The sequence below is a fragment of the Porites lutea genome, chromosome 3, assembly GCF_958299795.1.
Source record: "Porites lutea chromosome 3, jaPorLute2.1, whole genome shotgun sequence".
Classification (NCBI taxonomy): domain Eukaryota; kingdom Metazoa; phylum Cnidaria; class Anthozoa; order Scleractinia; family Poritidae; genus Porites; species Porites lutea.
In genome coordinates, this window is record NC_133203.1 from 38,857,276 (window position 1) to 38,870,496 (window position 13,221).

Sequence of the window (13,221 nt, forward strand, 5' to 3'; positions counted from 1 at the left end):
CGTGCGCTTCCATGAACCAGTAGTCAACTGCAGAAGATTTGGAGATGAAGACTCTAATTCTGTTGGCATTGCTTGGCTTTGTACTGGCCTTCAGCTTGGCTATTCCATTCAAAGAAGATACTGCTGAAGCATATGATGCTGAAAGGAACGAACTTGAGAGGGACATCCAAGCAGACGAAGATGAACGGTAAGAAAGAAACGTAGGCTTGGCATCATGTTAATGAAAGACTTCCGAAGAAAATTTTAGCTTGTCCGTAATATATTAAAATGCCATCATTCCTAGTCTTCTAAATGTGTAGTACATGCTTTTGTTTGTACATTCTTCAAACAAAAAAACTTTGTCAAAACATTTTATTATTATTATAATTATTATTATTATTATTATTATCATTATTATTATTACTATTATTATTATTATCATTATTATTATTATTATTATCATTACTATTATTTTTAGTTTTAGTTGTTTTTTTTTCCTTGAACGTTTTTCGTCCAGCAAGTTACTGAATCAGTTATGAACTCAACAAGGTTAAATTTCTGTTTATGAATTATGTTATACTGTACTTGAATTTTGTTGAGTCTCTAGATAAAAACTTCTTTAAATTGATCGCCAGCAAAACACATAACTAATTATTTTGGCTATGGGTACCTATGTTGGTCTGCTAAGTTCACCACGCAGCCTCGCTTAATTGTCGGTAAATCACAATTATAATTATAGCCTTTGCCGGATAGTTAAATAAAAAGGTATAGTTTACAGTTTGATAATTTGGATGAATGAATAAAGTTTGCAACAAGCACTGGAAAAAAACTTTCGGATTTACACAAAAATCAAATATCATATTATTAGGATTTAATATAGAATATCAATTTCATTTGCCTGATTGCAGGAACAAAGGTATAAACGGCAGAAACGAAAACGATCAAGAAGAAGAAGACGATGACGAAAACGTTTATGCTGTACAACCAGTAGACGATGATGACCAGGAAGTGGAGAACCAAGATGAGAATGAAAATGCTTTGACCAATCCAGGAAATAAAGTTGAAGAACCTGTCTGGCCCCTTCTTGTTGGTCGCGCAGTATTTCGACGTTTCCGCCGACGCAGGCGTCGCAGACGTAGAGGCCGTCGATGGGGTTAATGCCCGAAATGTTAAAAGTAGGCTATCTGTAATGTATCTTCCCATCTACCCATCCATCCATTTGTATTTGTCTGTCGGTCTGTTCACCTTTGTTTGTCTGTTCATCTGTACATTGTTTCAAGTGTAATCTGGACAGAGGAGTGCATTTCTTTACTCACATCTCCACAATTTTGTTTTTACTGTTTAAAGGAAGACGTGTCTTTTCTTCTTCTCCTTTTTTTTCATTCTCGTTTAACAGTACAGAATGAGAACAGGTCATTAAATATTTCTTTTATTAGTTGCAACGACACGTAAGAAATCGATTTATTATCACTTTGATTTTTCAAAAATCAGTCACTAAATGCAGGCACTTTTAGGGACATTACCTAGCGATTATTATCGAATAATACATTATTTATTTATCATTTTTATTTCATTTATTTCTTACATTTTTGCTCTCCCTAATTTTTTTTTATTATTTCTTGCACCTTTTCTAGGTTTGCCCAAACGTACCTATTGAAAGCGACTGCCTGGACAGGATTTAATGACTGGATCAAACAGCGAGCAATTTATCTAGTTATCGTAAACTCTCTTGTGCAAAATATGGTTTGCTCTTGTAGTTGTCTAGAAATCGTTTACGTTAAAAAGTTTATATTTTATAAAACAGTTTTACATTAACTTAATATCTTATCATGCATATAACAAAACTTACTACAAAAGATATGTAAGTGAAATTAAACTGAATAAAATAAATGCAATTGAACGAGTTGTCGAGTTCTTCTGTGTCCTAGTGTAACTTTGTGTTGGCTAAGATAATGGAAGGCATTACTCACTGTGGTTTGTGTATAACAGGACTCGTTTATCCTTTCTGACAATGTAGTCACTTTATTAATCGCGAACTCTTGACCGCCTACGGCTGGTCTCCATCATGAGATGATCGATGATGCCATCCATTTGCAGCATTAGCGTATAGCCAACGCATGTGCCTGTTAAAACTTTCTGTTGTTATTGGGTAAAAAAAACGAGAAAAAATCCTGTATATAAATGCGTCGGCTATACATGCATGCTGCTAACGAATTCATCCTTAACCCTCTTCAGACCGGAGGAGGCTTTGGGAGCCACCCTTCCTCCCTAAATCTCCCCCCTCCCCCCCTCCCGTCACTAAAATGTTGAATAACTTCCAAACCGTTCAAGCTATGACCACGAAACTTAGCGACTTTTCCTAAAAATTATCTCGGGACATTTTAACGTCATCGTGACGTGTACGTCAACGTTTAGATTATTATTGCAACCAACTTTTTACAGCCATGTTCTTCAAAATTTGCTTTTTAAAAATAGGATTAAATTTATTTTTTACTAATTAAAGTTTAGCCATTCACTCACTTCAGCAATATTTCATGTAATATATTATAACTCAGAGTAATTTAAGCTTTTTAGTGATTGATTTGAGAAAAAAAACATGAATGACCAAATGGCACGTGCTGGGTTAAGGTTTTAACAGTGATAATCTCTCTCGGAATTTCATAACTTGCGGACGTTTTTGTCTTCTAAGAATCCTTTTATACACAAATCATTTTTTCTATAACGATTGCCTCGATTTATACGGGTTTTATGTAAGGGACTGTGCAATAATTATCAGGAGGGGGGCTTAAAAACTAGAGTTATCTAGCAAAAACTTAGACAGTACCCCCCTCCAAAACAAAAAAAATTAGTTCTAACCCCCCCTCTGTTATGTTAAAAATAACGTCGCACCCCCCCCCCCCCCCTCCCACCACACTGGTAAACTCAAAACTGGACTGAGCTGCCATCAACACTTCAATAATGACAAACGTTATTATGTAACATCTAGTATCGAGAAGGATGTTGATCGCTTGATTGAAGATTTAGACAAAGTATTTGCTAAGTACCGGGGTGCTTACCACATTGGCTCAAAATCTAAAATTTCTGACGCCAGAAAGAGAAAGGAGCAGAGAAAAAAAATCAAAGAACAGGAGATTGAACGCTTCAAATAACAGACGAAAAAGAGGAGAGCCTGTTGAACTTTGTTATGAGCCACATATATATGGAATTCTGCAAATCGATTCAGTCGATGAAGAAACATTACTTTTTGCCACATCAAAAACCGACAAGGCTTGTCTACGAGATCTGTTTGATTCCCATTGTTTTATGGGGGAAGCTGAAAAACAAGTTCATGATTTTTGCTTTACATAGGATCAGCTCAATTAATTAGAAGACGGGTTAAAATTGATCAGTTGTGAATTTGCTTTTCATTTTGATTGAATATTTTCAATAATCGTTTAACAACTGTTCGTGTTGATATTTGTTACAGTCTATCATGATGCCTGTATTGAGAATCTTTTATTGCGTTTAATTTTATTTACATTTCGAATAAAACTTAAGCCCCCCCCCCTCCGTCAAATGAGTGATTTTACTTTGAGCCCCCCTATCTTGGCAGCAATTTTATGTAATGCCCCCCCTCTGGTTTTAGGGGCCCCCCCCCCCCCTCCTGATAATTATTGCACAGTCCCTAAAATGGAATACAGTTCATCAATTAAACTGTCTAATCCAAGATGGCGGATGGTTTCAGACCCTTCTTTAACTATGAATTACGTCACCATGACATCACTTTTCCCCCGCTTGGAGGGAAAAAAGATGGAATTTCGATTTTGCCCATAAATTCAACAATATGACGTCAAATTTCGTGTCCATTTTTTGTATCAATTATGTTATGCCTGGATGTTGGAAAAAATAAGTACATTATCCTGTGTAATTTCGGTGGTCGTAGCATGAGCGGTTGTGAAGTTATAGAGAAGGGCTCTAGAAGCCTCCCCACGGTCGCAGGAATCAAAAACAGCCTGTTCTGAAAAGGGTAATGTTAACAGCAGTTTCTTCAGCTCTTAATAATAATAATAATAATAAACTTTATTTAAGTTTCAGGTCTTTAGCTATGAAGCTAATTGGGGACACTATGAAATAAAAGACATATATGTACAGTATGTACAGCAATAAAATAAAATAATAACAGTTGAAAAATAAATGAAGAAAGAAAGAAAGAATTTTTGTAGACAAAGCAAGAAAGATTTAAGAGCTACATAAGGTGCATTCCGACCCACATTTGTCTTCCCTCAAGTGACCGGCTATATTACTTTTGCCTAATTTTCTTTCAAGGCTATTGGTAATTTACGCCGTAGATACGGACCAAGATATTGTCTGATGGAGTGTTTACCAAAACTTATCGTGTTTAATCTATAGGAATTATAATGTCAGGATTACGTAGCTTATAGCAGGGACCGCGGAGCAAGGTGAAAAGTGGCAGGGCTGACAATTGAAAATAATTTTTTCATATTGAAAATCGAAAAAAGGAATAAAATCATAGTATTTGATTTGTTTCTGTCGCGTGACTTTGCATACTTTATCCAGTGTATTTGTTGCTCTTTATAGGTCGGCCAACATACACGGTCAGTTCAGATTCAATGCAAGAAAAGACGCGATTACAATTTCAGTATAGAAAATACTACACTGAAGTGATCTGAAAAATCTCTAACTATGGCCGCTCACTGTTCAAGTAATATAATTCTTCTTGGTATCGAATATTTCATTGATTCGAAAGGAGAAACTGACAAAAGATAAAACTTTTATCAACTCAAAACAACTACTCACCTTCGTTTGGCTTGAAAAAGCTAGTAATTTTCTTCATTTCGTCTGATAAAACTGATAAAAAAACTCTGCCGGAGCTGGAAGTACAAAACACGCTGCCAAAAGAAGCGAAGGGGTGGCCAAGGCATGGCGTTTGATCAAGGGGCAAGTCGGCCCCAGAGCACAATAACCGCGAAAAGCACAGGAGCCCCACAAAATGCCTGGCGTTTGAAATTACAGAAAATACAGAGAATATAGCGGAATATAGACGGAAAAAACTTGTTTCAAGTCTTTTTTTTATTTTAATTATTTTTCTTTTTAGCGCAAAAAGTGGGGGCGGGGGCGCAAAAAAGTGGTGGGGCCGCGGCCCTACCAGCCCCTCCCCCTCCGCGGTCCCTGTATAGTAACGGTGTCCGATCTTTGAAACAGCTCAGCCGGAAATATAATCTGGAGATATTCCATTCTTAACTTAAAAGATCAAAATTGCCAAATCTTGGAGTCTTCTGTTATATAAAAAGTTAGTAGTGTTGCCTTTTTCAACAAGCTCTCGTAACTTACACAGGAAGAAATAAGAGAATTAATTTGTTTTAAAGCTTACCTAAGGATACACAAAAGAAGTATTTAAACTATCTTTAATTTATTTACTAAAGACATGAAATACACTTTTCATAGACTTTAAGGTGAAAATTAAAGGCTAACTTATGAACCATTTCATAACCGCTTTAAGCTAAGAAGAAAGGTAACTGAAAGGTTCATTTCATAAACTTTAGGAACTGCTCCTAAAGCGTTCTAAAGTAACATTTAATTAATCTTTTGTGTCAACTCTAGTATAGCTTTAATTTTTCAAAAATGCTTGCTGGTATATCTTTGCTTTGCCTTTAATTCTACTTTAATGTAGTATTAAAGACTCATGTCATCTTTAATTTGTCTTTAATTCTATTTTAATGTTTTATAAAAGCCCCAAGTCATCTTTAATTTGTCTTTAATTCTATTTTAATGTTTGATAAAGGCACCAGGTCATCTTTAATTTGCCTTTAATTCCATTTTAATGTTTCATAATACCCCGCGTTTGTCATCTTTAATGTGCCTTCAATTCGATCTATTTTAATGTTAATTAAAAGCCCCAAAGAAGAGAATAAGATAAAGGGATTAAAACTGGGGTATCTCAGCTTGTCGGAGAAAAATATCATAAGTTGAACACTGGAATCCATGACTGCATGGTTCCTCTTAAAGAAATAAATAAATACAGTGAAACAAACAAAATCTACTTAAAATCAGTTTATTGTCAATAATGTCTAATTCTTATTTTGAAATTATTCACTGCCTACTTTAATGGGAAAACCATTTTGTGGTGAAAAAAAAAATAGACCAAGGCCCACAAATTCAAAAAGTTAAAAGTACATCTTTATCAAATAGGTTTGATGATCATTAATTTATAAAATAAATTCACAACACTGTTCATTGTCAACTTATGAAGATAGTCCTGCAATCACACAGATGAAGTGGTTGAAGTATCAAGATCTGATGCTTGAGCATTAAGGCCCATTCAGGAATTTCAGGAGGGTCACGTTCTGACGGCTCCGTACAGTTCTAGGCACAATCCTGTCACGTGCCCTCTTAGACAGCCTCTTGTTATACTTTTTATCAAGCTGCTTTTTGATTTTTCGCAGAGCTGTGCTCTCCCAAAGGAGCTTTTTGATCTTATAACTGGTTAGTGCCTCCTTGCCATCTTCGTCAGCTTCATAACAGCTATATTCGCTGCTCATTGTCTCCATCAGGAGGACCTTTTCTTCCATTCTCATGGTTGTCGCCCCATTTCACCATTTCTAGGGCAGCTGTCCTCCTTGTTAACCTCTAAAAAGAAAGAAACAGAATAAGAGTAGGTGGTGGGCCAGAATTCATTACAATACAATCCAACTGATTCCACCATTGGATATGTAACAAAAGAGTATAATTAGATGAGACTTAAACAATATCCAGACTAATCTCCCTTATTATTCTGTACATCACAAAAATTAAATCTTATAATAAAGTGTTGTTTTTTGAATGAAAAGATATGGTCAGTAGATATGTTATTTACTGCCTTTTCAGAGATAACAAGCCACTTAAACCAACTAAGCATCCAAGGTTTACATCAGGTTACTCTAAGAAATCATGCAACATGCGTGTCCTCCTTTTATGATCTTCATATTTTTCAGAATTTTTCAGTCTTCTAGTCTCATTTAATGACTGAAAATATCTTTGTAGAGCAGCTGTTGTAATGGTAAAGTAAGGTGTCTAGCATTAGCACAGGCTTACATCAGTACAGGGGACTGTATTCTAGGAAATGATGTATTGTAGGGGAACCAATTACTCTAACTTATAAAATTCAGGGTGCCCAGCAAATAAAACAATTAAGATTTTCTTGTTTGCTTAAGGACAAAGGTAATTCATCACTTATAAACACTGTGGCCAACCTGTCAATGTTTTACAAATGATATGAAGCTACCACTGGATGGTTAAAATCTTAATTGATGTTATATTTATATTATATCACGTGATCTGTTCCAAAATTAAAATAAACAGGAGATGGCCTAAATTTGTCCGACTTTAATGACGTGTGACTATTATACATATGAATACAGGTAAATTTACATTAAGCAGTCCCACTTTCAGGCTGTTTAAATGGTCACTTCTTAAAACAATTAGCATACCGCTGCACTAAATGAAATTGTGCATTCCTTGTAATGAACTGTTTTGTTGTTGACTTTTTTTCTCTCTTCATCTGGAGGAATGGAAAACTCCTTGAGGTAGTTAACGATTAATCCCTCGCTACTCTCACTCACTACTGTATCTTTGTAGTGTTTTTGTTAATGTCCCTTAAAGCGTTTTGAACCTGTATTAAATGGGTCAAACTAACCCGTCATTTTGCCCTTTCCCAAAGGGTGACCACAGCAATTATAAAGGTTGGACTGTGAATTGCCTTATGTGAATGACAGTGTACCTTCCATCACAGCCCTTGTCTATGGACACCTGTCCCCTCCTCCATGTTGGTGTAACACTTGGGCCACTACTCTTTGGAAGATAGTAGCGTTGTCAGAGCTTACTCTAAAAAGATATATCACCAAAGCAAAGTCACTTTCTTGATCTTTGATACATATTGTCTATTTGGCAGGTATCAGGTACATATTATTGGCATCAATGTTCAATGACACTGGCATTTTGAACTTCTGAAGGAAATTCTTTTTAACCCTTTAACCCCTAGCAGCGACCATCATCAAATTTCTCCTTACAGTATCACAGACAAATCAAACAGAATAAACTAAAATGATCACCAATGAACAGAGAACAGTGTAAAGAATATGCAAGTTGATTTTTGGGGTTAAAGGGTTAATCTACAAAAAAGGCAGGTGAAAAACTAGAGCTAAATTGGGTTGGAAGGCATAATACAATGGGTACTATTGTCATTCATGAGGTGGAGGTGTTCACTGTTGACCCTTCCAAGTTCTGTAGTGGCTTCCAAAGAAACATCCTGAGGTACTAATAAATCCTCCTGTCATTACTATTTCAGTTGGTTTTTATTTTATACTACGTGTAATTGACCTGTTCCAAATCTGCGTAGATTCCCTCCAGGTGTGGCCTACCATTGATGTATGTGCAGTAATTTACTTTCTCTTCAAATTAGAACTTACTAGGTTTTTTAAGTGAAGCTAAGACCTGTTTGGTAGTTAAATTTAAAATTTGATAGATGTTTATTATACTTACTCTTCATCAAGGTAGAAGCCGTGAAAGTCTTCCTTTTTAGAAAGGACCTTGTATATTTGCCTTAGTGTTCTCTATAAATGAAAGAAATCACATCCCTTTCTCAGTTTGACAATAATATGCTGGTCAAAAGACATCCCAGGTTATGACTCTCGGGGACAGGAGCCAGAATTTAGCATTAAAAATTCAGATGTCTGCTTTGGTTTCGTTTTGATGTCATTTATGTCTCACTCAAAAAACAGGTGGCTTGAAAAAATTAACTCCTGCAATGCAAAAAAAAGACGTCCCACGCTTATTGTCAGTTATTGTCACCACCTCATATGCCCATGTAATGGTACAGTAATTTATTACATGCATACATTTTTTGTGGCGGCCGAGGTAGAAAATACAAATGAAATCTTCCTTAATCTTGTTACACAAATTTCTTCCTTGTCTATTAAAACCGTGCAGGTCTTTTTCTCAAACAAAGAAATAAGTAAAATGAAATAAAAGTGACCTATTCAGCCTAAAGTGTCACGAGTGTCGTGTATCTGACCGAACGATGGTAATTTATGCAGGATTTGCGCGCCAAAACCATTCAAACCAATTTTACGCCTCATTCTGCATGTCCTCCTACTTCAGTCATACCAGTTTTGTAATGTATAATTTTCATGTAATTTTTTTATAGCAAATCGTCTTTGCGTCATTCAAATGCACGTTTCTTTTGATACTTACCCTGCATGCCACAGGAAAGGCAATTGTATGAGCGGCAGCCCTGCGTCAGCTGGAGCGATGTCTTTGGCCAGGAGCTTCTCGCTCATTTAACCTTTGCTCAATCCTTTGCAGGACTTGTGTTTGATTTCTTCTAGCTGCCTCGTGTTCTCGCCGCAGCTTCTCATTTTCTGCGGCGAGTTTTCGGTTACTTTGGATTAGTTCCTCTAGTAGCATAACACAATCTTCAGCCGATCGACCTTCCATAGCGAACCGATTTCTAGCTGCACAATATAAACAATAAAAAATTCCGAAGATCTACAAGCTTTCTCGCTGTACAGTCAGCTGTACAATAACAATTATAAATTCCGAGAAAAAAAAAGTATTGATGCAAGCCGTAAGCGCTAACGACCTAGCCTTTTGAAACCGACAAACGAACTCTCAACAGTTGAAGACGAAGGAGTTTAGAGGATTTGCCCGCTATTTTTCGAATATTTTTATATTTGGTCCCCTGTTGCGCAAGCGCCTCGCTCTGATCTTTTGTCGCTGACCAGTAACACAATGGCTCAAACTGGCGTCACTGGCGGGAGATCGGCGGGAAAATCACAGTGAAACGTCGTTGAAAGCGTGTTGGCTTGTAATTTTGGAATCAAAAGGTAATTTTTACGTAGTTCTATTTATCGTTAATTTATAAATAGCGATGCATGTTTAATACTTCCAGAAAGAAAAAACCTACAGAGCGATTTATTTAAGCTAATTTAAGCAGACATCGATTTTCTCTCAGTATAAGCTCTACCATCAATGAGGTTATTCATATGCATCTGGTAAGCAGAAAACGCTCAAGCGTACACAAAATTTACCTAGAAAAGCGAGTTGCGTTTCTCTTGTACTCACTCATCACTTTCTCATATAAGGGGTATCTTCTTGGAGAGCCTATACTCGAAAAACAGTAATTATTTCACCGTCACCAAAACAAAGGCAGGTTGCCAGAGGCCACCAGGCAGGACCAGGTGCTGATGATGTGAGATTTTATTGCTTATGGTGCAGAATGCCAGTGACGGCTTTTAGTCAGATCTTTGAGTTTCTGCACCCTTTCCAGTCAACACATATTAAGCAGCAGATTTTGTGTTACTTGAATAACATGGTGCTTTCAAATATGACAGTGGCCATAGCTTTCTAGAAATTCAACAATTATGATGTGTGATTTTATTGCTTATGGTGCAAAATCCCAGTGACGGCTTTTTGTCAGATCTTTGAGTTTCTGCACCCTTTCCAGTGAACACATATTAAGCAGCAGATTTTGTGTTCCTTGAATAACATGGTGCTTTCAATGACAGTGGCCATAGCTTTCTAGAAGGTTAACAATTATGATGTGAGATTTTATTGTTTATGGTGCAGAATGCGAGTGACGGCTTTTTGTTAGATCTTTGAGTTTCTGCACCCTTTCCAGTGAACACATATTAAGCAGCAGATTTTGTGTTCCTTGAATGACATGGTGCTTTCAATGACTGTGATGTGAGTTTTTATGCTTATGGTGCAGAATGCGAGTGACGGCTTTTAGACAGATCTTTGGGTTTCTGCACCCTTTCCAGTAAACACGTATTAAGCAGCAGATTTTGTGTTCCTTGAATAACATGGTGCTTTCAATGACAGTGGCCATAGCTTTCTAGAAGTTTAACAATTATGATGTGAGATTTTATTGTTTATGGTGCAGAATGCGAGTGACGGCTTTTTGTCAGATCTTTGAGTTTCTGTACCCTTTCCAGCGAACACATATTAAGCAGCAGATTTTGTGTTCCTTTAATGACATGGTGCTTTCAATGACTTTGATGTGAGATTTTATTCCTTATGGTGCAGAATGCCAGTGACGGCTTTTAGTCAGATCTTTGAGTTTCTGCACCCTTTCCAGTCAACACATATAAAGCAGCAGATTTTGTGTTCCTTGAATGACATGGTGCTTTCAATGACTGTGATGTGAGTTTTTATGCTTATGGTGCAGAATGCGAGTGACGGCTTTTAGACAGATCTTTGAGTTTCTGCACCCTTTCCAGTAAACACTTATTAAGCAGCAGATTTTGTGTTACTTGAATAACATGGTGCTTTTAATGACAGTGGCCATAGCTTTCTAGAAGTTTAACAATTATGATGTGAGATTTTATTGTTTATGGTGCAGAATGCGAGTGACGGCTTTTTGTCAGATCTTTGAGTTTCTGCACCCTTTCCAGTGAACACATATTAAGCAGCAGATTTTGTGTTCCTTGAATAACATGGTGCTTTCAATGACAGTGGCCATAGCTTTCTAGAAATTTAACAATTATGATGTGAGATTTTATTGTTTATGGTGCAGAATGCGAGTGACGGCTTTTTGTCAGATCTTTGAGTTTCTGCACCCTTTCCAGTGAACACATATTAAGTAGCAGATTTTGTGTTACTTGAATAACATGGTGCTTTCAATGACAGTGGCCATAGCTTTCTAGAAATTTAACAATTTTGCTGTGAGATTTTATTGTTTATGGTGCAGAATGTGAGTGACGGCTTCTTGTCAGATCTTTGAGTTTCTGCACCCTTTCCAGTGAACACATATTAAGTAGCAGATTTTGTGTTACTTGAATGACATGGTGCTTTCAATGACTGTGATGTGAGATTTTATTGCTTATGGTGCAGAATGCGAGTGACGGCTTTTAGTCAGTTCTTTGAGTTTCTGCACCCTTTCCAGTGAACACATATTAAGCAGCAGATTTTGTGTTACTCGAATAACATGGTGCTTTCAATGACAGTGGCTATAGCTTTCTAGAGATTCAACAATTATGATGTGTGATTTTATTGTTTATGGTGCAGAATGCGAGTGACGGCTTTTAGTCAGATCTTTGAGTTTCTGCACCCTTTTCAGTGAACACATATTAAGCAGCAGATTTTGTGTTCCTTGAATAACATGGTGCTTTCAATGACAGTGGCCATAGCTTTCTAGAGATTCAACAATTCTGATGTGAGATTTTACTGCTTATGGTGCAGAATGCGAGTGACGGCTTTTTGTCAGATCTTTGAGTTTCTGCACCTTTTCCAGTCAACACATATTAAGCAGCAAATTTTGTATCACTTGAATGACTAATTGCACACAAATGGTGCTTTTAATGACAGTAGCCATAGCTTTCTAGAGTTTTGACAATTATGATGTGAGGTTTTATTTTTTCTTTGACACAGGGTTATGCAGCAGGCGATGGAGTTTCCACCGATATCAGGCGAAAAGACTTGTTTCAGTTTTCTTTCAGGAATTCACAGTTACTGCTTTGGTACTGAGATGAACTTTCAGCGACATTGTGTGACAAAAAGAGAATTAAAAAAGCAATTCATGATAACACCAGTTAAACTTTTTGTTAGTAGTATTATTCATTAGTTTCAAACGATGCTAATAATTATATGTATGTAAAAGTAGAAATCATCTTGCCACTTTTTACCCAGCTATACTGTAAAGCGTCAAATGAAAGGCCTGGGTGTGTTCTGGATTTTTCTTATGAGCTTCGCAACAATTGTTACTACAGTTGAACATTCCTGTTGATGGGAGCCATCACAACTTGTTTTTGTCCCTCTATATCCACTTCAGCTGAGGCGAATCTTGAAAATATCCTTTGGACTGGCATAAACGCCGAGGGTCCTCCTGGATAGAATTTGTTTTTTAGACGCTGATTGGGTTGCCATATAGAGTAGTCAGGATTCCTCATGCGAGCGAGCGAGTGCACGTGGTTTGTCTTGACCCAAAAGGTCAACTTAATCTCACTTCAAATTATTAATTTTCAAGAATCACAAAGATGTTTTGTTAAGCTTTAATTAAGTAATTAAAGACTCTGAAATACAAGCGTTCTTTCTGCGTTACTTTTACGAATGTTTAAGTTCAAATTAAAGATGAGGAAAGACCTAAGATCATTTAAATTTGCTTTAATTTGAAATTAAAAGTGCCACATTTTAATAGCTAATTTTGGAATAAATTAAAGACAATTAAAACGAGACCTAAAGGTTATTAGTCTTTAATGTAACCAAAAG

The 13,221-nt window shown here is 36.6% G+C and overlaps 1 protein-coding gene across 1 annotated transcript; it reads left to right on the forward strand.

Annotated features, from left to right (window-relative positions):
• LOC140929730 (uncharacterized) lies at positions 1-1,879 on the forward strand. Its single transcript, XM_073379446.1, has 3 exons — positions 1-187; positions 888-1,154; positions 1,614-1,879. The coding sequence occupies exons 1-2, from the start codon at positions 45-47 to the stop codon at positions 1,135-1,137; spliced, it is 393 nt and encodes a 130-aa protein (XP_073235547.1). The 5' UTR covers positions 1-44; the 3' UTR covers positions 1,138-1,154; positions 1,614-1,879.
• The last annotated feature ends 11,342 nt before the right edge of the window (positions 1,880-13,221 follow it).

Coding starts and splice junctions, on each gene's coding strand:
- LOC140929730 (XM_073379446.1), top strand. CDS start 45: ATGAAGACTCTAATTCTGTTGGCATTGCTTGGCTTTGTACTGGCCTTC. Junction 188..887: donor CAAGCAGACGAAGATGAACG/GTAAGAAAGAAA, acceptor GCCTGATTGCAG/GAACAAAGGTATAAACGGCA.